Source organism: Galeopterus variegatus, unplaced genomic scaffold, assembly GCF_000696425.1.
Source record: "Galeopterus variegatus unplaced genomic scaffold, G_variegatus-3.0.2 Scaffold9339, whole genome shotgun sequence".
Classification (NCBI taxonomy): Eukaryota; Metazoa; Chordata; class Mammalia; order Dermoptera; family Cynocephalidae; genus Galeopterus; species Galeopterus variegatus.
The window spans coordinates 2,100-29,049 of NW_007735450.1; the positions used below are offsets into that span (position 1 = coordinate 2,100).

At 44.8% G+C, this 26,950-nt stretch overlaps 1 protein-coding gene across 1 annotated transcript; it reads left to right on the forward strand.

Moving 5' to 3' along the window:
* LOC103609200 (band 4.1-like protein 4B) lies at positions 1-26,950 on the forward strand. Its single transcript, XM_008593561.1, has 8 exons — positions 1-65; positions 2,769-2,867; positions 7,827-8,013; positions 10,168-10,245; positions 15,346-15,462; positions 17,708-17,776; positions 22,888-23,033; positions 24,299-26,950. Exons 4-8 carry the CDS (start codon positions 10,219-10,221, stop codon positions 24,366-24,368), a joined length of 429 nt encoding a protein of 142 aa, XP_008591783.1. The 5' UTR covers positions 1-65; positions 2,769-2,867; positions 7,827-8,013; positions 10,168-10,218; the 3' UTR covers positions 24,369-26,950.

The following is a 26,950-nucleotide window of genomic DNA, read 5'->3' on the forward strand; positions in this document are numbered from 1 at the left end:
GGAAAAGAGGAATCAACATTTGTAAATATCAATAAGAAATCCAGTCTTCAGGACGCTAATGTAAGGTCTGTTGCTTCCTGTCTGAATGGGGAAATATACTCTGTATCATCATTATCCTTGAAACATTACTCATGAGGGCATTTGCTGATAAAAATCAGAGTGAAAAAATAAAACTGAGAGAATGTGGGTCCAAAGAGATTAAAAAGAAGACTGGCTTCTTCAACTTCCTTTAAGCCTAAAAAATGCTGCTTAGCTCAGTTTTAATATTTCTACCTGCTGTACTAATAAGGACGTTAACCACTTCGGGATTAATGAGACAGCTCTCAAAAATGTAGATCTGATCTTGTCATTCCCTTCCTTAAAGTCCTTTAAAAGCTCTGTTTGCTCTCAGAGTGGAGTCCAGACTCCGTAACAGAACACAAGAAGTCCTTCACGACCTGGCTTCTGCTCCCTCCCAGCTCAGTTCTGCACTCTTCCCTTGGCCCATTGATGTGCTCCTCATACTGGGAAGTCCCTGCTCCCTCCCAGCTCAGTTCTGCACTCTTCCCTTGGCCCATTGATGTGCTCCTCATACTGAGCTTACCAAGCTCCTTGCCAGTCCTGAAACCACAGATGTTTTTTAGAGCTTTCATCCCACCAACACCCCAATCCTAGAGGCAACCCATCCTCCCAAAATTGCACAGAAAGCAAAAACTCTTCCTCTCTCAACCCAGGTTGGTAACAACCTATAGATCATGGCAGCTTCATTGCTACCTTGGTGGTCTACTAACACTGGCAGGGTCTCCCTAGGGTAGAGTTTCTAAAAATGGATCCAAGAACTATTGCATCAGTCTCTTGTTAAAAACAGAATCTTGGGTCCTACTCCAGACCCTTGGGGGGGGGGTAGGGTGCCTGTGGGGACAGGAGTCATCATTTTAACAAGCACCGCAGGTGATCTAGAACCACTGCCCTGAGGGATTCTTATACTTGATGCTAAAAATAAAAGCTAACAGTTCCCTACATCACCTTATGATTCCCAGTCTATGTTCTTGGTATAAATTTGTCTTATTCCCGAGGTACATACCCAGCTGCCTCTAAGACCTTTCAAAAACTTAATTCATCTCTTCCCACCCCACCCCACCCATCTTGGTGAATGGCCTTATTACCTTCCCCTTGCCCAGGCCTAAACTTTGGGAGTCCTTGATTTTATCCTACCTCATCCCCTCACCTGATTGGCCACCAAGTCCTGCCAATTTGACTTTGGTCTTATTTCCCACATCCGTCCTCTTTCTTTCATGACCGTAATCCCTGTCTACCTCGAGCGCTCATCATCTCTCTTCTGGGATTACCACTGCAACAGTCTTCCAGAATGATCCTGGCCTCCTTTCACCAGCGTGCTGTTCAGTGCTCTCAGGACCTTTCTAAACTGCGAGTCTGAGTATGCCACGCCCTTGCCTAAGACCTTCAGAGATGCCGCCGGGGCTGCCGCTGCCTGCGGTGTAAGCTCCTCAGCCTGAGGCTGCTCGTGACCTGGTCCCTGCAGGTTGAAATCCCTGTTCTTTCACTGGGACCTTACCCTGGAGCAGTTTCAGTGCCCTGCGTTCAGCCTGGTCTCCACTCTGTCTCCCACCTTGGTGGTTTTCCCTCCATCTAGTTGAGAGTCAAGCCCTCCGTGAAGCTTTTCCAGATACCAACCATTCCACCCAAGCAAAGTCATGTGCTCCCTGGCTAGATTTGGGAGTTCTTGGGTCCTTACTCCAAACCTTTCGGATCCTGTGTTTGGGGGTGGGGGTACTGGCAGGGACAGAAATCAGCATTTTAACAAGCACCCCAGGTGATCTAGGGGTTCCAGCTTGAGGAAACCATGAATGTAGAATGGGTTGACTCCAACTCCTTATTTGCTCATCCACGCGTTTGTTCAACAAGTGTTTATTAGGCACTGGCCTATCACATTAGTCCAGTTATTAGGCCACAGAACTATCACCAAATTAGGCACTGAATAGAAGAGAAAATGGAGGCCCAGAAGTGTCCATTTTTTTGGCAGAGGTCCCTTGTTGAGGACCTCAACTAGTTTTGATTTGGTCCTAGAAGGTAATAACTGTTTTTTAAAAAATGAAATTAGTCATGACCACTACAAAAATGTGTTACAGTTTTTCCTTAAAAATCATTGTTTTGAGCAGGGCCCAGATAACCATCTGGCATAAATTCTTGAGGAAAGATAAAAGTGAAACTTAATTTGTAACATTTTTACATGTGCATAGAGTTAAAATGTTTTAGAGCCACTCCTAAAGATCTTCTGATTATGCGTTTTTTTCACATAAAATATACAATGGTTTTTTATCTTTTTAAAAAAATATATTCTGTGCTGTGTTTTAAATAGCATAGCTACCAGATCACTTGGAAGTAAAAACAGCTTACCCATAGGTTTCTCTTCACTCAATTTATTAACAAAACCGGATTATGAATCAAATCCTCATATTGGGGGTGGGCAGGTGGCTGTTTGGGGGCAGGGAAATTTTATTTGGTTCCCTTATTAAATTTAGTTTCCTACTTGTATTTTCTTTCCTATTTTTTTTTTTTTTGGTTTTTGTTTTTGTTTTTGGATTTTCTATAATTTTTAAAAATAATTGTGATAATTAAATAAGTAGAGAAGAGAAGAAAAAAATTGGATTTCTTGACTGTCAATGGTATTAAGGTATAAATTAACTGAGAAGGCAGTCTCTTATGGCCAAAACAAGACAATACACCTTTTTTGTTGTTGTTCTGTTTTTTCTTTGGTATGTTTCTAGAAGTCCTATTCCTATACGTGTGGAAACTACCCAACCAGCTGTGGAAAAGCCGGAAATCAAGCCTCCCCGAGTGAGGAAGTTAACAAGACAGTATAGTTTGTGAGTTCTGTACTGCAAGTTTTTCAATTGTAAGAACTACAGTGATGCTAAATGTTCGATTATAAATGTTTCTTAGCCCTTCAGATCATTCCCAGCGAGCCATCCCCTAAATTCCGTTTATTTCCAATTTAGGTCATAGTGGGACTAGACCTTTCTCCCCGAAAACATTACATAGTTGGCATATGTGTTTATTATCGATTGTGGTATAACCAATTACTCTAAAACTTAGTGTCTTGAAACAATCCACACTTATCGCTTCACAGTTTCTGTGGGTTGGGGGTCTGGGCACAGCTTAGCTGGGCCTTTTGTGTCTGGGTCTTTCACAAGGTGCCATTCAAAGTGCCAGTGAGAACTGTGGTCTCATCTGAAGACTCATTCACGTGGTAGCTGACAAGATTCAGTTCCTTGAGGGCCAGGGGGCTGCGCTTGCCCTCAGTTTGTCATCACGTAGGCTTCTCTAGCTGTCTCTATCAGGGAAAACACACAAGAAGAGCCAAAGAGAGAGTGCTAGCAAGACAAAAGTCACAGTCTTTTGTGGGGCTGCGCTTGCCCTCCGTTTGTCATCACGTAGGCTTCTCTAGCTGTCTCTATCGGGAAAACACACAAGAAGAGCCAAAGAGAGAGTGCTAGCAAGACAAAAGTCACAGTCTTTTGTAATCACAGAGATGTCATCTCATCACTTTGCCATATTCTATTCATTAGAAGCAAGTCTCTAGATCCAGCACACACTCAAGAGGAGGCATTACGTGGGCAAGTGAATACCCGGACAGGGATCACTGGGGGCCGATCAGAAGCTGCTTTCCTCAGCACATTGGTAAAATGGTAGCATGAACAGTCAAAGCTAATCATGGACCTATATGGGACCTATAGGGGGTGCCATATCCCAGAGTGTCCCAGTCCAGTTCTGTTTGGCCTAACAAGTCTCTTGGCTGTGGTGTGCACTGGTCTGTTCTAGGCATTGTCAGAGAACAGCAAAGTGACTTTGAAAATTCCCATCCAAAGACTCACAGTTTATTGGAGAGAAAGTCAGAGTCACAAATAACTATAATCCAAAGAAGGCAGATGAATGCTATAGTGAGGAGGTGGTGGTATTTGTAATAGTTGTAGTGCTGATCACCATGGTAGTTCCATTTCTTGACCTTGGCTGTCACCCAGGGCCTGTGCCTGGATGTGTCATTAGTCAGAGAGCTGTAGGGGGGAATCTTTGGATGCAAGGGAAAGCTTGGAGGCTCTGGAGTTCGGAAGGCTTCTGTTAGGGCCCTGGCCGGTTTACAGCAGCAAGCTCTTGGGAAAATTGCTCTTTGAGCCTTTCTTTCTTCACTGATAAAATGGGTGAGATAATACCTACCTCTGAGGGATTTTGTGAGGGTTAATACAAGGCAATTTGGGTAAAGCCCCTAGCAAGGGGCCTGGCCATATAGGACCTGGAAGCTCCTGAGAGAAGGTCAAGTTTAGGGAATGCCCAGAGTGGAAAGCGTAGGACAGGGAGTGTAACCCCAGATGCAGTTCTCAAACAGCCATCTCAGGCCTGCCATGTGCACCTTGTGAAAAGAGGAAGAGGCGTGCAGGGGGATTTTAAGGGCAGACAAATCCCACCTCATTAGCCTTAATAGAACCTTCTGGACAGTATAGCACCTGCATTTCCTAAGAAAGCCAAAATGAGTAAGGTTCAAATAATTAACAGTCCTAATGATCTCTGGGGGACAAATTAAGCCACCCAAATCTGCTTCCCTGAGGACAAAGCTGGCGGCCCTTGCCCTTTCCTTTGCATTCTGAAACTCAAAATGTTATTATCACCCATTTAGGATATGCAGTAATGTTTGAAACAATGACTAACTGATACATGGCCTGGAAGGAAAGAAAATTTCCCTAACTCACCAAATCGGTTCTTTTAAGGAAACCCTTTTCAAACCTCTAACTTCACATGTGTATTTCTTAAGCTGCCCCAAAGTATTCTCATTCAAAAATCAAATAATGGCAGCATTTTCTCCATTAGTAGACAATAGAAAAAATAATGTATTGGATTTTCCCCTTGTTAAGTTTTTGTCCCACAAATAGTCCTTGAATCCTTGACACTGGTTACCACTCATTTGCTCTTTTCTTTAACTCATAGGTATTGATGAAGTTGATCAACACGGGGTCAAGGAAGACCCGTGGGAAAACTCAGATTTCTGATTTTCTGGAAATATTTTATACATTACCGTTTTTGAGATACTGATGCGTGCGCACACACAGCTCGTCTTGCTGTTATAATATTCTTAATTGCTAGGCTGGAATTATGTGTGTTTGGATTTTAGGTTGTTCCACCAAGAGTATTATAACAGTGAGGTGCTCTGAGCGAGTTATCAACCCACTACTTTTAGGAATAAAAACAAAATCTCAGCCATGTTCCTTCTTGGAAATAAGACAGGGAGGAAGACTGTGGCTACTGCATGCAGAGAAGGGAGAAGCAGAGGAACTCTGCAAAGAGTTTGAGGCAGGTGACAGTGCCATTTTTATTCTGATACCAGCTAATGTGTTTAGAAAATAATAAGCTGCTCCATTTTTTTCCAGAAATATAACTTCACTATTTATTTCAGCATAGTATGAAAAGTCTTTAAAAATTCAGTAGGCATGGGCCGGCCCATGGCTCACTCGGGAGAGTGCGGTGCTGATAACACCAAGGCCCCGGGTTCGGATCCCACATAGGGATGGCCGGTTTGCTCACTGGGTGAGCGTGGTGCTGACAACACCAAGCCAAGGGTTGAGATCCCCTTACCGGTCATCTTTAAAAAAAAAAAAATTCAGTGGGCAAAGACAGAAAAGTCCACAGAGAAAAGTAACCAATTCCCTAGAATCTGCCATCAAAAATAATCAGTATTCACAGTTGATGTCTGTTACATTAGACACGTTTCTGTGCATACGTGTTGTTAAAAAAAGAAATAATTTCAAAGCAAAGATCATTCTATACATAAAATTCTACTTATGAAAATGCTGTTTTGTGGATTTAACATGAATTTACCTCAGAAAATGAGGCAACATTGGAAGACTTGCTGAATTTTAGCTATGTTTCTTTGTCATAAGATCTAAGTTAAGACAAAAGATTATAAAAACTGTGAAGCATTTGGAGTCTTTTAAATTTTAGACAGTATCAGTTGACAACCTGCTGTGAAAGATGAGCTATGTTTTTAAAATGGCCTTTTATTTAAAACTAAATAATTATGTCTTTAAGTTTACAATTTTTAAAGACGAAGTAAAAAATTTACCCCACTCCTCCACTTAAGTAGCTATGTGACCTTGAGCAAATAATTCAGTAATCAGCCACTGAATATCATCTGATTCTCTGGACAATGGAGATCATAATACAGGGTTGTTATGAAAATTAAATGGGCAAATGCATGTGAAACTGATCTGACCTGTTTCATCAATGTAGATTCAAATATGTGATGTCATATTAAGTTTTCCACATACTTATTCAAACCTCGCCTTTCCCCCTTCTTAGTAATAAATCCTAAATCCTCCTCTTGAGGTTTCTCCATACATGGAATGATCTAAAATCCTGTAGGGTCCTCCACAGCCAATCATATCCACACTGCAGCTGTGTCCTGTGGCCACATGAGGCCCTGCACAGGCCATGTTAGGAGCCCTGCACAGGCCACATGTGTGCCCACTGGTCACAGGTCTTTTATCTACACTCTTGAGCTCGGCTATCATTTCTAAAGCACAGGCTATGTGTCAAGATGGCTTTAGAAGTTCCACATGGAAGATCTTTAAAGGCAGTGTGCCAGGGGTCCATCCCTAAGACCACCCTCAAGAGTGGTGATTCACTAAAAGGACTCACAGAACTCAGAACAGCAGTTATGAGTGTGGTTAACAGTTTATTACAGTGGGGGCCGGCCCGGTGGCGCACTGCTATAGTGTGCCGCTTGGGAGTGTGGTGGCGCTCCCGCCGAGGGTTCGGAATGGTGGCTTCCTGCCTAGGTCATCTCATTTTATTAGAGAGGTTCTAAGACCAGAGCTACTGGGCCCCAAAACAAATGTGCCCAACTCCTGCCCTGTAACCAGTTTGTTACACCAAAGGGACAGTTGCTGTTAGGCCATAGAAGGTGCCATTATACCTTTGCTCAGAGCAGTGGGTTCCTAAAAGCCTCGTATTTACCCACCTAAGGGAAGCCACTCAAAATAACATCCCTTGGTTTGGTGGTTTCTCAAAAAGTTAAACATAGGCGTACCATATGATCGATCCACTCCTAGGTGGAATTCCAGTCCAAAAGAACTGAAAGCAAAGGAGTCAGACAGATATTTGTACACCAGTGTTCATAGCAGCATTATTCACAGTAGCCAAAAGTCGGAAACAATCCCAGTGTCCATCAACAGATGAATGGATAAGCAAAATGTGGTACATCTATATGATGGAGTATTTTTCACCATAAAAAAGGAATGAAATTTTGATCTATGCTACGACAAGGATGGACCTGGAAAACATTATGGTGAGTGAAATAAACCAGACCCAGGAGAACATATGTTGTATGATTCCACTTATAGGAGGTACCTAGAACAGGCAAATTCATCGAGACAGAAAGTAAAATAGATGTTACCAGAGGCTGCTGAGAGGAGGCTTTGGGAAGTTCTTGTCAACAATACAGAGTTTCTGTCGTGTTGATGAAAAAAGTTTTGGGGATAGATAGTGGTGATGGTTGCGCAACACTGTGAATGCATTTGTACACTTAAAAATGGTTAAAATGATAAATATCAGGTTATGGATATTTTGCCACAATTTAAAAAAACAAAAATGAAAAAACTCTGGCAAGTGACAGAAAATCCAGCCCAAATTTGCTTTGGCAAAAAAATGGACATCTGGTGGACATCTGTTTAGGGAGCTTCCACCCCCAGCCCTGGCTTTCCCACCCCTCCCCATGCTCCCTCCACTTCTCACAGTCTGTTTATTATTGTAATGAGCAGAGCTTCATGTGCTTTTAGTAACCGCAGTGATGAAGACGACCTTCCTCCAGACCTGGCTGAGGCAGTGGGAGTGACCCCAGCTACAGCCACAAACACTGCAACTGCCGCCACGCAAGTCTCAGTACCACTGGCGTCCCCCAAGGTCCAGAAAGTCTGCTCGCCTCAGAAGTCAGAAGGCAAGGGCCAGCTGTCCCCAGGGGCCAAGGTATGGGAAAAAACCCTGAGGAGTAGCTGCTCTTGCTAGGAATTCAGTATCAATGTAGTCAGTGGCATCTGGGGTGGGCATTTAAATTTTTCATAATCAATTGTGTGCAATCATAAAACAACAGCAAGAACCACCAAACATGTTTTTATATAACCTGTCTGCAAAATATAAGCCAACCATTTGTGAGAGAGCTAGTATAATATTGTATAAAACTAAGTATAAAACCAAGGACAATTTTGATTTAGAATATTATCCCTACATAAGCTATTACTGCGCTGTAAAGATAGAAAATGAGAAACATTTCCCCTTATAGTGGACAATTTGGAGGAGTAAGCACAAAGAAGTGTCTTCGTCCCATTCTTTATATTGGATAGCCTGTGTTAATAGCTTGAAAATGGGAAGTATTATTCTATTTGCCAGTTCGCAATGTCAGGAAATCGCCAGAGATGTGAATGGGCTGTGACAAAGGCCTTACACACAATGTCTGTCTTGAGTGACCTCTAGCTATGGTTGCTCTTGGGCAATTGGGTCCAAATACAGTCAAACCTATTGCTATCCCAGTGGATGGTGAGTCAAAGGTGGCTTTGGTCCAAACAGCCACCCTGAGCAGAGGTATGTGTATGGGGCGGTGCCCTTGAGGGCAAGACCAGAGCCCCAGAGTCTGTTCCCAGCTCCTCCATTCACACGCCTCGTGACTGCTCTTTTTGAGAGCACTTCCAAAGCCCTTGTTTCTCCAAGCCTCAGTTTCCTCCTCCTAAAAATGGGAATAAGATCTGCTACCTCGCCCAGCTCATGGGCTGGCTTTGGGTCCAGCGGAAGTGTAAGTTCTTGTGCAAAGTGGACGCCCGAGTCTTCTGCAGCTTCAGGGATCAAGGTTCCTGGTAACATCTAAATAACAACAGTCTAGGCCCACTCCCTGCCTGACCAAGGCCAGTCTTTCACCGGGTCCTTTTCCCAGGTGTCTCTGGGAATACCTCTGTGTTCCTCACAAAAATTTGGATGGACCCCTCAGCCAGTGACTGGCCCAGACGGAAGCTCTCTGCTTCTCTGTAGACCAAATCCTGGCCCCTCAAGTTGGCTTCCCCTCTGCTGTGTCCCCTGTATTGCTTTGTTCCATGTGTGGACACAGGTTCCTATCATATACCGCACAGCTTGGTTGAAACCAAGCTGAAATACTCACAAAACAGAAGGGAGCTGCGGCGGAGGGGTGGGGTAGACGCACAAAGGCCACAGGGCTCCCCTCTCCCGGCTGTCTCCCTCCTTGGGACCCTGCTTGCACCAAGTTGATGGGGCTCATTTTTTCTCCCTCAAAGGGCTTCAAGGCAGCTAAAACCCCAGAGCAGAAGAACAAAATATTTTCTTATTTATTTATTTTTTTTTGTCCTTTTTGTGACCAGCCGCACCATGCTCAGCCAGTGAGCGCATCGCACCGGCCATCCCTATATAGGATCCGAACCCGTTCAAGGCAGCTAAAACCCCAGAGCAGAAGAACAAAATATTTTCTTATTTATTTATTTTTTTTTGTCCTTTTTGTGACCAACCGCACCATGCTCAGCCAGTGAGCGCATCGCACCGGCCATCCCTATATAGGATCCGAACCCGCGGCAGGAGCGTCGCTGTGCTCCCAGCGCCGCACTCTCCTGAGTGCGCCACGGGCTTGGCCCAGAACAAAATATTTTCTAAAAACAAGGAACAAAAATTTCAAGGTGCCACCCACCCACCATGAAGATTTTCATTACTGCGCAGATCTGTCTAGCGCCTGGAGGCCAATCGATCCTCCTGATCCAGCACAAAGTCCTGGCTCTCTCTCTATAGATTCAGAGGACTCTTTAAAGTGTTTTCTCCCAAATGACCAGTCAAACAGCACTCAGAGCACTTAAGAAAAGTTGTTTGCCACTTTAAAAAGGACAGTTCCCACACCACACCCTGCTTCTACCCATGAAGTTTTCAGAAAAAATTAGGGTTCAGTCTCAACATTTCCTACAATGCTGAGCAAGGGAAATATGGAGCGGGGTGGGGGGCAGTTGGCATGCTAATGAGTTCAGTGTTAGAAAGGGGGTAGAGGAGAGGTTGGGAACCTCTGTCTTTTCTGGTAAATTCCATTGTCAATCCAGAGCTGTCACTGACCAGAGATATCTTTGTCTGCCTTCATAGAGCCCCTCTGACCGAGGAGGTGCCTTTACCCTGGAACCAGGCGATCTTCTGATGGATTTCACAGAAGCCACTCCTCTGGTAAACTTCCTATTTTGCTAAAACCAGAAAATGCACAGACCATAGACACATGTTGGTGGTGGGGTGGATGGACAGAGGTGGGCACTGCTATTGAGAAGGCTCTTCTTATCCTGCAGGCTTAGGGATCAGCTCTTGTCGAGGGTTCAGGTACCAGGGGTCCCTCCACCTCCCAGAGCCCCTGAGGGGCAGGTGCTCCCTGTCCTCTGAGGGTGACTGCAGGGGTCCTGACCCCACCTGTCTGCTGCTCCTCAAATGCTGTGGGCCTCCTCCGTGCTTGGCTTCTTGGGCTGTGCCCTGCATGCCCTCCCATGGGGCATCTCTTGCTGTGGCTTCCAACAATCTGTCTGGCCTGAGGCCCTGGCTTAAGGTCACACCCCAGCTTTCCAGGCACCTCGCACCTCCCACCATTGTCCTTCCTCTGCGTACAGGTCTGCCCTTAGGGAGGTGGCCTTTGTGGGACTCCTGCAGGTGAGGCACCCTTTTTAGGGAACAGAGCACCAAACCAGGAGCCACACAGGCCAGGCATGGCTCCACTCTCTGCTCCCCTTTTTAAGAGCCTTGTCATTGGATAGTCACTGCCCCATTTTCTATAAAATAAGAATGTCATTATGTGCCCTGTCTACCACACAGGAGTATTTTAAGAGGAGAGAGAGAGAGCTCTTCGAGAATAGAAAGCACCACAAATGCGTACAAAGTATTACTAATATTATTAGGTGACGCAAGCAAACTTGGATATGTCTTTGGCGTGCCTCAGGTAAATACCTGAGTATGCCTGAGCAGAAATCATGGTTCACAGCTTTGGACTGTGAGTCGAAATGTGAGCCAAGTCAGAAATGTGAGCCAACTCCTGGGAATTGACTGTGTGCCTGGCCATGTGCTGGCCTCTGGGGAAGCGAGGGCAGTCAGAGGCTGCAGGGGAGGCCCAGTTGACAGATGGCCAGCATGACAGAAGAGCCATGTAGAAGATGCTCAGGGAGAAGAGGAAGTGGGAGTCATTCAGGGCCAACTTGCTGGAGGAGTGTGGGGGATGGGAGAGATTTCTGGAAGGCTTTCAAGAAAGGACACATGGGGCAAAATGCTGCTCAGGCTTTAGGAATTATCACCATTCCTGGTCAGCTGGCCCAGGGAAACCATTGATACAATTGTCCTTGTCATCTGGAGAGTTGGTACAGTCAGAGCTTGAGTCAGCACCTTTGGATAAACAGCTGAGAACTGACGGTGGTTGATACCTGCTCTGAGACCCCTCAGTTACCCCGTTCCTGTGTTCAAGTAAACAGCAGAGTTACTCGTGCCTTGTTGTTAAATAAGTTGCCAAGATTGTTCACGGATGGAAGGGCACCTCTCGCCTGCCTTTCAAATAGGATCACCCAGAAACATAGGACCTTTCAGCATTACCTCATCACCCCTTTGCACAGATGGGGAAACTGAGTCCCAGAGAGAGGTAATCACACAAGAACCACGCTGGAGCTGGAACCCAGGTGTCCCTGCTCCTCTTCCAGTGTGCTATGCATCAAATTGGGCTAAATCTCATCTCCTCTTTTGGGAACTTGACACTTGGGAAAAAAAAGCAATGCCTGGAAGTAGGGCTAATTTAAAGCACTCCCCAGACTGCAAAAGTAGAACAAGGGGCATGGAGGAAGCACAGGAAGTTAGGCGGCCTGGACCTGGTGCTATATCAGTATCCCAGCTGTGTATCCAGCTGAGGCTTTGCATCCCAGGAAGACCTTGTTGTGGGAGATGGAGGCTAAACCCGAGTAGCAATCTGAAGACATCTGGTCTACCTGGAGGGCAGCATCCCCCAAAGGGGCCTGAGAACCCCTAGGGTACAACCTGAGGGCCTACAAAGGCAGAAGGAGGAGAAAGCCAAGTTCCCAGGGCCACGTTGAGGAAAACGTACTAGCAGGAATAGAAGCCAGTGGAGGAAGATATCTCTCTGAGTTGGACGCACAGACAACGTCCAGGCTGCTAAATTATGCTGCAATGAATGCCCTGAGAGAGTCTATATGAGCTGCTGTTGCTGTGGGACCCACTGTCCAACCATGACTAGGGGCACTGGGGAAAGAAGGTTTCACAGTACCAGGGTTTTAAAGTATGAATAGGAGTTTTCCAGGTGAAGAAAGTGGGCCAAGGCTTTCTTTGCAGAAAGCACAGCATGAGCAATGTACTGAATATTCATTGAAGGGCCTAGTGGATCTGAGAACTAGGGTCAGTTTACAGAAAATACATACGTATCGTGTCCTTGAACCTCATTCTACCGGGAGAGCTAAAGCTTAATTTCAAATCAAATCAGGGTGCCTCTTCTGTCTCCCTGTGGTTTCATCTCTGTTCCCCAGGGCACAGGGAGGTGGAGATAAGTTTGTTTAGACCATGATGTCATCTGTTTGCTGATACGTCTGGGACACTCTCTGCTTCTTTCATGGCCCTTTTGAATGGGTGGAAATCACTGTCCTCCAGGGATGTGTGAATCCCTTCCTGCTGGACCTCATTCTGTCCTGGGGCCATTCTGTCCTGGAGCCTGCCCCCTCCCTAGCTTTACCTGAACAGGGGGACAGTGGTCCTCGCTGCTATTTCATGCTTGTTCCCTAACCTCAGCTCATAGAGAAGGGGCACAGGGCCCCTTTAATACTTAATGGGCCCTTAATAATTAATGCTTAATACTCACTAATGTCTGCCCCTCTCCACTTTCCCTCTGACCTTTCTCCCCTATCCTTAAACTAGCAATCTCTTTTATTTTCCGGATGATGAATCAGCTTTATACATTTTTACTATTATTTATCTATACCAAGAATCTTTCTGTTTTCCAAAGAATCAGATTTTGAAAATTAAAAGCCAAGTATCCGTAGAAGAGTGTAGCTGCCTGAATATGGAGAAGACCCAAAGAGGAAAGGAAATACCAGGAGAAAAAATAAAATGGTATTTCGAAATAGTATCCTTATTTCCTTCTCATTTGCTATGAGTCAAGAGTATGGGAGCCCCAGGAATGTTCTTTTCTTTAAATTCATTCAGACACATATTTAGAAAGGTCAGAAATGCTTGTGAGACGGATCAACACTTCTTTACCATAAAAGTGCAATGCTAGGCAAAACCTTAAGTCGCTTATTATAATCTTCAATTAAATGTCCAGTACACATTTTGGCCTCTAGTCAGTAAGGCCTTGTTTCTTGGTCATTGGTGCCAGCTTTTATTTTCTTCAAAAAATACACATTGAGTGCCTACTGTTATCAGCAGGGGCAAAGACCCGGTGGCCTGGGGTCCCTGGTGTGGTTGGCTCTGGCTCGAGCATGGATGCACTGGGGCAGTTGTGGGAACTGATCCTGGAGGGCAGGCAGGGGCCAGCCTCATGCTGGCCTCATGCACCATCTCAGGATTTATCCTGAGGACAACGGAGAGTACTTGGGAGGATTTTAAGTAGTCTAGTAAAAGTTAACTGCAGGTGACTAGTATGGACTCACTTGTCTCTGAAGAATGGATTTAGAAACAATCAACAGGAGGGTCTAGAATCACAGATTTAGACTTGCGAATGCAATTTCTACATCTCCCAAATTTGAATAGCAAAATGAGGCTGTTGTGAAAACCATTGTGAGATAATGGTTGTAAAAGTCCTTTGGAAATTGTCCAAGACTGTACAATTGTAAAGAGGGCAAGAGTTAGCTCAATTGGGAGCAGGAAAAGAGGCCTGCAATTTTCTTGATCATTTTTCAATGAAACTTACCCAGAGGCTGTATTTTATTCTTCACGGTAGGGTGATACCACTATTTAAGGAAACTCTTGAACTGAAAGATATGTGTATTTGTTCTCTGGAGCAAATGGTCCCTCTCTGAAGCCCAAACCAACCCTGCCACCCCCCCTCCCCCCAGCATCAAACATCCTCTGTCCACCATCCTCATTCTCACTGGGACAAGCTGTTGGACCTCTGCTGGGTGCATGGCACTGTTGTGGGTTAGGGTGGGGAACCCGGTATCCCATTGATGTGGTACTTTTCTCATGATGCTTGGTATCTTCTGGCTAAGCAGCCAGGTGCCCCAGTATGAGATGCCAATGAGTGTGGTAGGTGGGTCAGGACGAGGATGTTTTCTGAACACAGATAACAAAGAGCCAGGACAGGGCTGACCAGTTAGCGCATTGGTTAGAGCGCCGTGTTATAACACCAACGCCAAGGGTTCAGATCCTCTTACTGGTCAGCTGCCAAAGCAAACAAACAAGCAAAAACAATGATGTGACAAAGAGCCAGGACAGATGAAATACTAAACCCTGTGTTCCTCCCTGATGAACCTCTTCCCTGATGCTCTCTGTTGGACAGCGGCTTGCCTACACACCACGATGGGTGCCCTTATTAGCAGAGCGCAGTAGAGCACTTGGGCATGGACGGCAACTGCTCTCGAGTGTGTGACCCCTCCTCCTATGGCTGCCATGGCTGGCATCCCTAATTCATCATGGCTTTCCTTCTGGCTTGGCCTGGGCAATGCTTCAGAACACTCAACAGCGTGCCAGGGAGCCACGACCATGCGCAGTAGAGCACCGGGCATGGACGGCAACTGCTCTCGAGTATGTGACCCCTCCTCCTATGGCTGCCATGGCTGGCATCCCTAATTCATCATGGCTTTCCTTCTAGCGCAGTAGAGCACTTGGGCATGGACGGCAACTGCTCTCGAGTGTGTGACCCCTCCTCCTATGGCTGCCATGGCTGGCATCCCTAATTCATCATGGCTTTCCTTCTGGCTTGGCCTGGGCAATGCTTCAGAACACTCAACAGCGTGCCAGGGAGCCACGACCAGTCCTGTGCAGTTGGCACAGGAGACAACCTCTACCAACCAGCCTTGGGAATGGAATTTTGGTATGCCGTTCTGCTCAGACAGTGGAGAAGACAGACGAGGGCCAGAGATGAGGAGAGAAGGCTGAGACAGGAGGGCGGAGGGCGGGACTGGATGCCAGCTGGCCAGAGGCTGGAGGCAGGCCGCGGGTGAGGCTGGCTGGAGAACAGTCTGGAGTTGCCAGATCCGTCTTGCACTGTGCTGTCTTTCTCTCCTCCCCCCCCTATCTCCTCTTCCTCCTCCCCTCTCTCCACCTCCTCCTCCCCTTCTCTCCTCTCCTCGTGAGCAGGCAGAGCCCGCCAGCAACCCCCACTGTGCCCACTCTCGCTGTTCTCCTCCACTCTCTCTCCCCATGAAGGAAGAGACCACTGGAGTTTGCATGTACCCTCCAATCAAAACGAGGCTGGTAGGTACCCTGGCAGGGAGAGGGGCCCGGCCAGGACAGGCGAGCTGGGCAGGAGCCCCCAGGCAAGGCGTAGGCCTGGAGGGGTGTGTGTGAGCACCAGGCCCCCCAGGAGCCCGGCCGACAGGTGCTCTCGCTCCAGGATGGACGGAGCGTTTGGAGTCCAGCCGGCTCTGCTCAAATTAGGACACACGGCCGTGTTCCCACCCCTTCGGCGCTAGGTCTCAAGAACCAGAAGAGTTTGTTTTCCTAGAATTTTGATGAGCATAGATGCTTTTCCCAGAGAGAAATATATTCTCTGGTACTCACCAGATAGACTCTTAAGTTGCATCTCTATGGAAAATTTTTTAAAAATTTAACTTGTCTTCTGTGATTTACCAAAATAATGTTATAATAGGGGTGTTACCTAATAATTTGAATCTAATAATCCCAACCTAGCACAGCTTTTTTTATTTTTGCATGTTTCCTTTTATTTATTCATTTTCCTTTATAATTTTGTAGTTAAGTCATAGCAGCCAGATCGTCTCCTGTTTTTCTCCTTTCTCTCAGTGCTGTGTTGTTTCTGTCCTGTTCTATGCAACTGTTTATATTGCATCAGTGAATGGCCCACCATTTACCTAACAAATTCTTTACTGCAGGATATGTGCTTTGTTTCCAGTTTGTCACTACTCGAAGGAACACATATAGCTTTTTGTGTCAGGCGTTTTATTTTCTTAGGCTAGCCCCTGCTGGGTTAAACATTATGACTTTGGATTTTGCTCCCTTTCTAAAGTGTTTGTAGCAACTGACAGTGCCATCAGGAGAGAGGGAATATGCTTTGCTATAGCCTGAGCAACACAGAGTGTAACTGTTGGACTGTATTTTTCTTATTTACAGCAGGTATAAAATAATTCATTGAGGTTGCTAATTTTCACGTTTTTTAAATAGCATGAATAAACCACTTTTTCCCTTCTACTTTAGGATGGTCTGAGGGTCTTATCTGCAGGTGACCTTTCACTAGGACATTCGTCTCAGAACACTACGTTGACTGACCAATTAGGCAATGCGAGGAGAATGTACCACAAGGCTTCCCCCTGACAGTCCTCCTCTCTTTTTGTTCGAAAAGCAGTTTGGGGTTCATTCTGGAAATTTTCAGATGTTTAAAGAGACTGGAGAGATTTGGGGGAAGGGGAGCAGACTTGGGCTGGACATCTCAGTGCAGATCGCAAGGACATTGTCATTGCCACATTGGTTGAGACCTGCTCCACCTATTCAGAAAGCCTCGGCCAATGTGGGTCTCGTCTAATGTGTTCTTGCTCATCCCTAGCTTACCCTCCCAGTAGAGCGGCTCAAGATACATGAGGTAGCTACTCTGGGGTCCTCAGGCAAGACCCCATGAGACACCAAGGCTGCTGACCCTGGGCAGTGGTGGCCTCAGTGTCTTGGCTGCAGCCCTCTTGCAGTGCGTGGTACAGTGTGATTCACCAGCAGGTGTGCAGGTAGTTTCTGTGCCCTGGGGGCTGCAAACAAAGCTAGTGCCAGTTGTCACCAGGTCCCTGGGCCTGCTGGCTTACCCTAGTGTGGCTTGAGGAAATAAGCTCTCCCACTCCCCAAGGCCTCCAGGAGGCCAAAGACAAAATGACCAAAGAGAAAGAAAGAAATGGAACCTGAGGGTCTTTTCAGACACCACTCTCTGGTCAGGCTGGTGCATCTGACCTCTTTCAGACCAGCTCTGTGCCGCAGTTTTCCCCAGCACTGGAAACTTCTGAGCACCAGGCCTTCTGTTCCCAAAGGCCATGATGGCAGGATTCTCTCATGCTTCCATGGGTTCCCCCAAAGTTTCCTTCCTCCCCAAAGTGGACTGGGAGCCCAACAACTAAAGCAATTGGACAGGGTATACTTCCTGGCTTAATTGGCCCAGCCTGCTGGTACCTTTTGCAGGTCAGTCCCAGGACCCAGCAGGCACAGAAGGCCCAAGCAGATCCCAGTGAAGGCAGTTCCAGGGGGAGGCAAGTGTGGGGTGCTCCTCAGTGAGACTCCAGCCCGCCCTCCCTGCCAAGCCCAGCCTGCAGTTCAATGCCAGGCACAGATGCAGCTGCTGGCCAGCACTCGGAGTGACACTCGGAGTGACCCTCAGTGTGTGCCCTGAAACAGTGATGAAGGCCCTGCGAGGGTCCCCCTGAATCCTTCAGTTTGGTTTAAAGGTGCACTGCCAAAGATGTCAAAACTTTGTTTTCTAATCTGAAGGTAATCTTTCTCTCTTTTGAAGATAAAAGCATTCCCGGCTGATACAATGAACCTGTTTCCTGATCCTTTTACCACAGGGCCACAGTTTACTGTAAGTAGATCCAGAAGGAGGCAAGTGTGGGGTGCTCCTCAGTGAGACTCCAGCCTGCCCTCCCTGCCAAGCCCAGCCTGCAGTTCAATGCCAGGCACAGATGCAGCTGCTGGCCAGCACTCGGAGTGACACTCGGAGCGACCCTCAGTGTGTGCCCTGAAACAGTGATGAAGGCCCTGCGAGGGTCCCCCTGAATCCTTCAGTTTGGTTTAAAGGTGCACTGCCAAAGATGTCAAAACTTTGTTTTCTAATCTGAAGGTAATCTTTCTCTCTTTTGAAGATAAAAGCATTCCCGGCTGATACAATGAACCTGTTTCCTGATCCTTTTACCACAGGGCCACAGTTTACTGTAAGTAGATCCAGAAAATAGATCTGCGTTTTAAAACATTGTTCCTGTGGAGTGTGCTTTTCTGTGGCATGTCATACAGCAATGTCAACAGCTTCTTTTGATCACTGTTAAACTCTGTGAGGTTGGGAAGGAGCTGGGATTTGGGGTCTGCCTCTTTATTTTATCAAGGTCATATTCACATAAAATTAACCATTTTAAAGGTACAATTCAGTGACATTTAATACATTCATGATGTGGTGCAATGACCACTTCTCTTCTCTTTAATTCCAATACATTTTTATCACCCCCCCAAAAAAAACCCCAAACCCATTAAGCAGTTACTCCCCATTTCCCCTTTCCTCCTAACCCATGGCAACACCAATCTGTGTTCTGTCTCTATGGATTTACCTACTCTGGATATTTTACATAAATGGAATCATACAATATGTGACCTTTTGTGTCTGGTTTCTTTCACTTAGCATAATGCTTTTGAATCTCATCCTCATTGTAGCACGTGTCAGCACTTTCTTTTTATGGTAGAACGATATTACATTGCATGCATATACTGTAATTTGCTTATCCATTCATTTAATGATGGGTGCTTGGGTTGTTTCCACCTTTTGGCTACAGTGAATAGTGCCGCTATGAACATTGGTGTTCACGTATTTGATTGAACACCTATTTTTCAGTTCTTTTGGGTTGGATCTGTGTCTTGATAATGGTGCGATCTTAGATAAGTCACTTTGCCACTCTGAGCACCAGCCTCCTCTTATTTAAAGTGGAAATAGTAGTAAGAATATCCTCCTCATATCTTGTTGAGGCAAGGATCAAAAGGGACCAAGAATTTGAAAGTGCTTTCCAGCCACAGAACATCCCGCAAATGTCAATGATTGTTGTTTCTCAGGCTGAAGAGGCAGGGCTGATTCAGGTTTCAGAGGATGAGCAGAGGTGGGAAGGTGCCCAGCCATCCAGGCAGAGGAAAAAACAGGTTCCTAGAACAATCCATTTCTAGGGTCACAAGCGGCTTCCAGCACCTGCCTTTTAAGAATGGGAGAGCAGAGACACAGGGACTGTGCCAGGATGTTAAATGCTGTGCCTTGATATTCAACCCAGCCCCCTGCAGCTTTGCTGGACACAGCTCCCCAGCTGGAAGCTCGGCTCTGTTTTCCTCAGTTGGCCATGGTGGGGACTCTGGCCCCCTGCCCAGCCTTGGCAGTTCTGTGCAACACTCAGGGAAGCCCTTCCTGAAAGCTGGAGGCCAAGATGGAGCAGGAAGCCAATGTCAGAAACTCTGCTGGGACTTTTAAGATCTGGGCAAGAGTGGCTTGAAGGCAGCTGGAGCAGGCAGAGGGGACAGCATGAACCAGAGTCCTGGGGCAGGAGGAGTCAACACACATTCAAAGGACTGAAAAGAAGGCCAGTGGGACTAGAATGCAGAGCAAAGGGAGTGGGGTGTGATGGGAGGAAGGGGACATAGGTAGGACCAAGACTGTAGGGACAAAACCATGCTTGGCCTTGTAGAGCACAGTAGGGAGTCTGATCTTTATCCTAAGAGCAAGGAGCCTTGGAAGAACTTTAAGCAGGGCAATGACAGGGCAGATGCATTTGGAAAGGATCCCTGTGATCACAGTAGGAGAACAGTTGGATCCAGGCAGAGTGGATTCAGGTCAGTAGCCTAGAAATCTAGGACAGTGGTCTAAAGGAGAGAGTGCAGAAGGCTTGACCCAGAGTGGTTTTGTTGGTGGAGGTGGAGAGAAGTGCACAGGTGGGGAAGATATTTAGGAGGTTGGTAAGATACTGGATTGGATGAGGGAGAGGGAAGGTCAACAAATGTTCCCAGATTTCTGACTTGCAGAACGTGGATGGACAGTGAGTCCATTTGCTGAGAAAAGGAAACTTGAAAGAACACTGGTTTGGGAGGGATAATGAGTTTGCCTTTGGCGATGATGCATTAGAAATGCCTTTGAAACCTACAGGTGGAAACAATGAATGGCAGTTGGATATCCAAGTCTGTAACTCAGGAGAGGACTAGACTGGAGATAATGACTAGAGAGTTACTGACAGCTGGATGGTAACAGAAGCCTAACCAAGGGCTTCAGCCTCTCAATTTTCTCATCCCTGTATGTTGTTTTCCTCTTTCCAGCCAAGGTCAAGACACTTGAACTTGCTTCAAGTTTGGCCTCTCCACAGGCCTCCAGACCTGTCTGGGCCACAGTTACAGGGGAGTTGAGTAGCCCTGGGGAACTCTGCCCACGGTTAGTCTGGCAGTTAATCTAGCATTTACCTTGGACCTTGTTTCAACAGCTGGTTTCCTCGCTTGATCCTGAGATCAGTTTCTACCTGGTATTCAGACCTATTGACTGGGTCTCTGGCGATACTCAGCCAAGTATTTTGGTTCTCCTTGGATGAGCCCCTGCCTGGCTCTGGCTGGATTTCTGTCCCACGTGCTTCTTCTTAATCTGGTCTGTCAGTCTGTTACCTGCTTTGTTCCAGAGACAGTTTATTCATTCATTCATTTATTTCTTCACTCAACAAATATTAAGAAAATGAATTCTTTGGGTTGAGATTTAATAATATAAGTAATTTTTACTGCTTCTTCAAGATCATTCTTAAGTAAAGGTGGCTTTTTTTTCTTCTTTCATTTGGAGTACATTGTAGTGAAGAGCATAGTAACTGCTAGTACAGTTTGGTGCCATTGCCTTGATTCATGTTAAGGCCCCAGTATTTCTACCCACCATTGCCTCTGCACCACCAGTGCAATTTCCCCTTTTTTCCAGGAAGAATTATCAATGGCATCAAAAGCCCAACTTCCACCTGCTTCACTGAAGGAACAAAAGGACCCTGGCTCCTGTATCAGGCAGGATAGCCTAACCCATGCTTTAAAACAACACATGGCATTTCCTACTTTCACTGCACGTCTGTCATGGGTAAACCTGGGCTCTGCCTGTGTTGCCTTCTTTCTGGGACCCACTCTAATGGGCAGCTGCCATGTGGATCTTTGCTAGTCACAGTGGCTGAGGGGAGAAAAAGAGGTGGCAAATCATACACTGGCTCTTAAATCTTTTAACAGAAATGAAACACAGCCCCTCAGCCCAAAGCAAGGCACCTGGTCATACCTAATTTCAAAGGGGGTGGAGAACTGTACTTCTACCATGTGCCTGGAAAGTGGTGAGCCGGAATTATCTGGTGAACAGCCCAGTGACCACTACAGCCCAACATTTGTGAAAGTTCTTTGTGGCAAACATTACATGCTAGAGGAATGTATGATGCTCATGTATGTATGCCATGCCGACATTCTGGGATGCATGTAGGACATGCTAGGATGGTGGCATTTAAGCAGACACCTGAAGGTGGTCAATTCTCTGGCATTACTCCATTTCAGGCAATGTTAGTTCTTCTAGAGGCAGGTATAATACCCAAACAAGAGTGTGTATTTATCAGCAATAGCCTTTCAAAGCCTCTACCCTCAAAGATAAGCCTTTTCCCGATTGCTCAAGCCAGATAGATATACTCTTACAAAACTAAAACTATATTTTATATTTTCAGTGGTTTTCCATGGTCCCCTAGGAGAGACAGCTCATCTTCTATATAATCAGAAGAAGATATTCCTCATTTCAAACTCTTTTCTTTACAAAGCCATGTAATAAATTTCTCCAAGTTCAGGGCCAAGAACTAGCATGAAAAATCAAGTTATAAAATATGTAGCTGGTATTATTAAAAAGATATAAAACAAACAAAAACTTGCATAGAAAAATACTATGAGGAAATCTATTGATGTCAACAGTAAGGGATTATGGAATTTCTTTTTATTTTACATATCTTCTATGCTTTCTGTATAAAAATAATAAGCAGATTTTGCTTTGTAATCAAAACAACAAAAAATTACACTCTCCAAATGAGGCAGTATACTATAGACAAATAGTTCTGAAACTTTACCATGTATCAGAATCTTCTGGAGGTCTTATTAAAACACATATTGTTAGACTTTATCCCCAAACATTCTGGTCCCAAAGGTCTGGGGTGTGGTCTGAGAATTTGCTTGGACCATATTGCTATAGTGATGAAAAACACCAATTATGGAGTCAGTTAACTATGTTTCTAAATACTGTTCTTAACATTTACTGTGTGGCCTTAGGCAGATTACTTTCATTAATTACTCAATGAAATCACTTCTAAGATGAACATTTTTTCACCTTTTAACACCTCTGAAATCAGGATGTTTACAACAATAGTGGGCATGACAAAGCTTAAATGGTCACATTTTTTCTTTCTCTGTGGCACATGTAAAAATGGTGGATCTCGGGCCGGCCCGGTGGCGCACTGCTACAGTGCGCCGCTTGGGAAGTGCGGCGGCGCTCCCGCTGAGGGTTCGGATCCCACATACAGACCGGCCGCTCACTGGCTGAGCGAGGTGTGGGAGCAACGCCGAGGGTTGCGATCCCGTTGCCGGTCCCGGTCCGGTACGGGCACGACACTGAGGGTTGCGATCCGTTGCCAGTCACGAAAAAAGACAAAAAGGAAAAAAAAAATGGTGGATCTCACAACTGATGGTGTCTAAGATGTGATGAAATATGATCTCTGCCTTAAAGGGTTGTCAAGAGGTAATGTATGTAAAGTGCTTAGAGTAGTTTCTGGCACAAAGTAAAATCACTTAAAATGGTAATTGATTTTAGCTATCATTAAAAAATAACAGGAACTGCAGAGTAAGTCTTAGGGAGCAGCTGACAGTGGGAAAATGGAACCCAAATTGAGATTGATCTCCTCTTTTCTGTTTCTTCTCCAGGCAGACTTTAGAGACAGTAAATTACAGTGCTGTCCTGGCCAGTCTTCCCCGCTGATTCCAGCAGCAACCCTGAGGCCTTTGACAGAGACCATCTCCACAGTGCAGACCATCTATACCCCCAGGAAGCCTGTTTCTCTGGCAGCAAGGTAAGTCAGATCAGCAGGTACTTGCAGGTCACTCTGATGACAGGGAAACCAGGCACAGATACTAGGTTCACCAAGTTTGTGACATTCACAACCTTCTCATTCATTCTTTCATTAATTTATTCTGTAAGTATTTATGGAAATATCTGTAAAGGGTAGGCTGTATTCTGAGTGCTAGGATTTAAAGTAAACAAAACAGATAAAAGTCCTAACCTTATGGAGTTTACAATTTAGTGTGTCAGGGGTAAAGGGGAAGACAGACAGATAATTCAGTGTGTGTGGTGTGTGTGTGTGTGTGTGTGTGTGTGTGTGTGTGTGTGTGTGTGTGTGTGTGTGTGTGTGTGAGTGATAGTGACAAGTGCTAGAGAGGAAAATAAAACCATGAAAGGCAATAGGACATGCTGGGATAGCCTCATTGAGGTAGCATTCAAGCAGCAACCAGAAGCAAACTGCAGATATCTGGGAAAAGAATATAATAGGCAGAGGGAACAGCCAGTGCTGAGGTTCCTGAGGGAACAGCCAGTGTTAAGGTGGAGCATGCTTGGCATGGTTAAGGAAGATTAAGGGGGCTACTGTGGCCAAGCAGAGCGAATGACAGGAAAGGAAGCCCGTGAAGTTGCAGGCTGGGGCCAGATTGTGAAGGGCGTTGCTGGCCACGGTGAAACTTTGATTTCTACCCTGAGTGAGATTATTAACTTGGTTTGTGCCTTTAAAGATGTGTTCTTACTCTGTGTGTGTTGAACAGTGGAGACAGGTTCCATAGACAGGCAACTGGCCCTGAGGGCTGAGAAGTCAGAGGCAACCCCTCAAAGCAGCTGATTTTGCTTCATTTGATTTTATTTATGAAAACATAATGAATTCCTTGTTATGACATTACTTTAGACATTAATCAAATTAATCTCTGGAAGAGCGTGCACATGAAACCAATATCAAGTATGATTTAAAGAAATCTAACCCCTGGACATCTTCCCATTCATTCCAGACTTTTACTGAGCGGCTGCCATGTGCCAGATCTAGGCTCTGGGGTTCTAGAGATGAATGACATCTAGTCAGTCCCCCGAAGAACTCTCAGTCTGGTGGGGAAAACCAATAAGTAGCCAGACAATTTCAGGTCATTATAATGCTAACAAATGTAGGGGGTCCTTCAGGGGCTTAAAAAGGAAAGTCAAGAACTGAGATCAAGAAAGAACCTGGAGGTGACAATTAAGCTGTCTGCTCCTGCAATTTTTGAGGATGTGTCTCACTGTTTTGCTACTTATTCTCTTTAGTGCAGAGACGCTCCGGCAGGAACTGGAGAGAGAGAAAATGATGAAAAGACTGTTGATGACCGAACTGTGAAATTCTCCCCTTGTCGCCTGGAGGATGGCGTGGTGCCTTCTGTCCGTTTTCTTTCTTCGGGCTTTGTGTGCTCACTCAGGCACAACATACAGATGTTGTGTGATCAGTTCGCCCAGGTCTCCACGGTTAGTTGAAGCCAACTTCTGGCTTGACTTTTATTGGAAAAGTTATTTCATGTCTCCTGAGCAATAGAGTTTTTCTATTACTCAGTGTAATTGAGACAGGGTTTGGTAAGCCTAGTAGAAAAAAGACGGGAAATGGGAATTCCTTTTCAGAAGTACCTGTGTGTACCTGTTAATAACCACAGGGGCTAATATGGTGTGGAATCCTTTGCTCTCAATCTCAACCATGTGACTTTGTATGATCAAAACTTGCAGCAAGCTTTGACTGTTTAAGAGTCATTTTTAATGAAAGAATAATTCTTTACTGCTGGTTTTTCATTTACACTGAAAAATACACAGCTCTTATAAAGTCTTTAACATTCATTTTTATTCAGACATGAGTAGATGAACTAAAAAAAGAAAGTTACCTATCACCATGACTGAAAATACTTCATTTTAACCCGAAATATAATTTAATTTGTGAACTTGTTGGATGTGATATTATTTGGGATAAATGGAATTTATCATTGAACCCAAAGTAGGAAATTCTAGTTTAAATTGTCTAAAAATACTTACAAGGTTAAGATGATTCAATATCAGGAAGATTCATTTGGATATTCCATAAAGGAAAATTATTTCTAAAGTTGATCAATTGATGTTCTGTTGATAGAACCCTGACCAGAAGAAATTTTGCTCTCTTTTTATATGGTTTCAAGAAATGTGTTTTTAAAATTTTATCATGCACTTGAACAACTTTGCAGGAATAAAGGAACACCCTAACCACAAACTATTCCTCCAAATTATTTCCCTGGCTTCCTCAATGAATATGCACACGTTTTTACATAGCTATGATCAGTGTGTACATTCTCTTTTGTTGTATTTCTAACCTAACTCTTATCTCCTCTTATCAACAGACTCTACTCTCACCAATTTAAATGTCTTTATATCCATGTAACATGGTTAACCTCACTTCTCCCCATTATTGGATATTTGAGTTATATCCAATTTTTCACTCTTATAAATAGTGCTGCTATGAATTTCTTTGTAAAAAAAAATGCTCCTTCCTTTGGATTATTCCTTTGGGAATATCTCCAAAGAGGAATTACAAGGTCAAAGAGCATAAAATATTTTATAGCTCTTGTTTTATATTGCTGGATTGCTTTCTAGAAAGATCCAGTCTCTGGGTTGAAAGGACTTTAGAGGTCATCTTGTTCAACTTCCCACCTCCTCTGAATGCTTGAATCCCCTTTACAATTTATGATGCCACCAGCAATGTATAAGCATTTCTATTTACCAATAGCTCTGCCAGTAATAGGTTTTGCCATTTTTAATGTATATTTGCTAGTTTAATAGGTGTGTATAGTTCTTGAAAAGCTGTTTTATTTCATTAATTTCTAGCGAGGCTAAGCACTTTTCCATGTGATGATTTACTAGCTGTAGTTCCTTGTGTGTAAAATGTCCATCCATTTCTTATGACCACTTGTTAAGTGGAATTGATCTCATGCATTTGTATCAGAACTGTATTTTTATGTTGTATTGTATACTTGGCTCTCCTGTCCCTATCTTTAAAACTGAATGGTGCCAATAATTTGATACTAATGACTATAAAAAAAAGTAATGCTTCATTTGCTAGCATTGTTGTAAAATGAGGTATGTAAGCAAATATTCAGATATCCGAGGATTAACGCTTCAAGTGCTGAATCTTTAAAATTTTAATTTTTTTTTTTTGAGGAAAATCTTTCTAAAATGTATTACACACTTCCCTGCCTTAGTAAACAGAATATACTGGAGAGTATTTAACCTTTTCTTGATGAGTCGTAGTCATCATTATAAACATCAGCCCCTTTCGTACCTTGGTATGGTGCAGTGATATAGTCAGGAGCTATCAAAATGTGGAGGGCTTGACTTGGCCTTTTATAGAATATTATATTCTTTGCATTGATGACTTTTACTACTGTCTGCTCTGTCAGTGGAGCTGTTCGGGGCAACTGTAATGTTTGGGGCTTTTTACCCCCATGACCCCGGCTGTACTTTTAAAACAGCTTTAGCTGTTCTTTATCTTGTGCACATGATAAAAAATGTGTTCCTGTATAACATGGGGTTGTCACCTCTTGACAATCCAGCACCTCTTCCTCTTCTAAACTGCTTTCTGAGGCTTCTGCTCTTCACGTCCTGCTCTCTGATGGAAATCTCCAGGACAAAGCTGGAGGTTTCTTGGGGAAGCCAAGAAACCAAGTATTTCATATGTGTCAGGATTGCTTTGCTTCTGAGAAGGGATGCATGGGCTTTTTGGCTGCTGTTTTTAGGATGCTCTGAATCTCCTGCTTCTTATCCACTTCTCCCTGGGTTCACAAATGTTCCAGAAGGTTGATGTCACTGGAAGTCTGACCAGAAACAAGTTGGCTGTTATTGTATATGAAAACCCAGTACCTTTGGCAGCTCAACTCTAACCAGTAAAATCAAGAGGATTCTATTATTTCA

What these genes read in the sequence shown, in the direction of transcription:
- LOC103609200 (XM_008593561.1), top strand. Translation starts at nt 10,219, where the DNA reads ATGGATTTCACAGAAGCCACTCCTCTG. An exon ending in CCACAGGGCCACAGTTTACT is followed by an intron (nt 17,777 to 22,887) that starts GTAAGTAGATCC and finishes TTTCTTCTCCAG; the next exon opens with GCAGACTTTAGAGACAGTAA. An exon ending in CCTGTTTCTCTGGCAGCAAG is followed by an intron (nt 23,034 to 24,298) that starts GTAAGTCAGATC and finishes TATTCTCTTTAG; the next exon opens with TGCAGAGACGCTCCGGCAGG.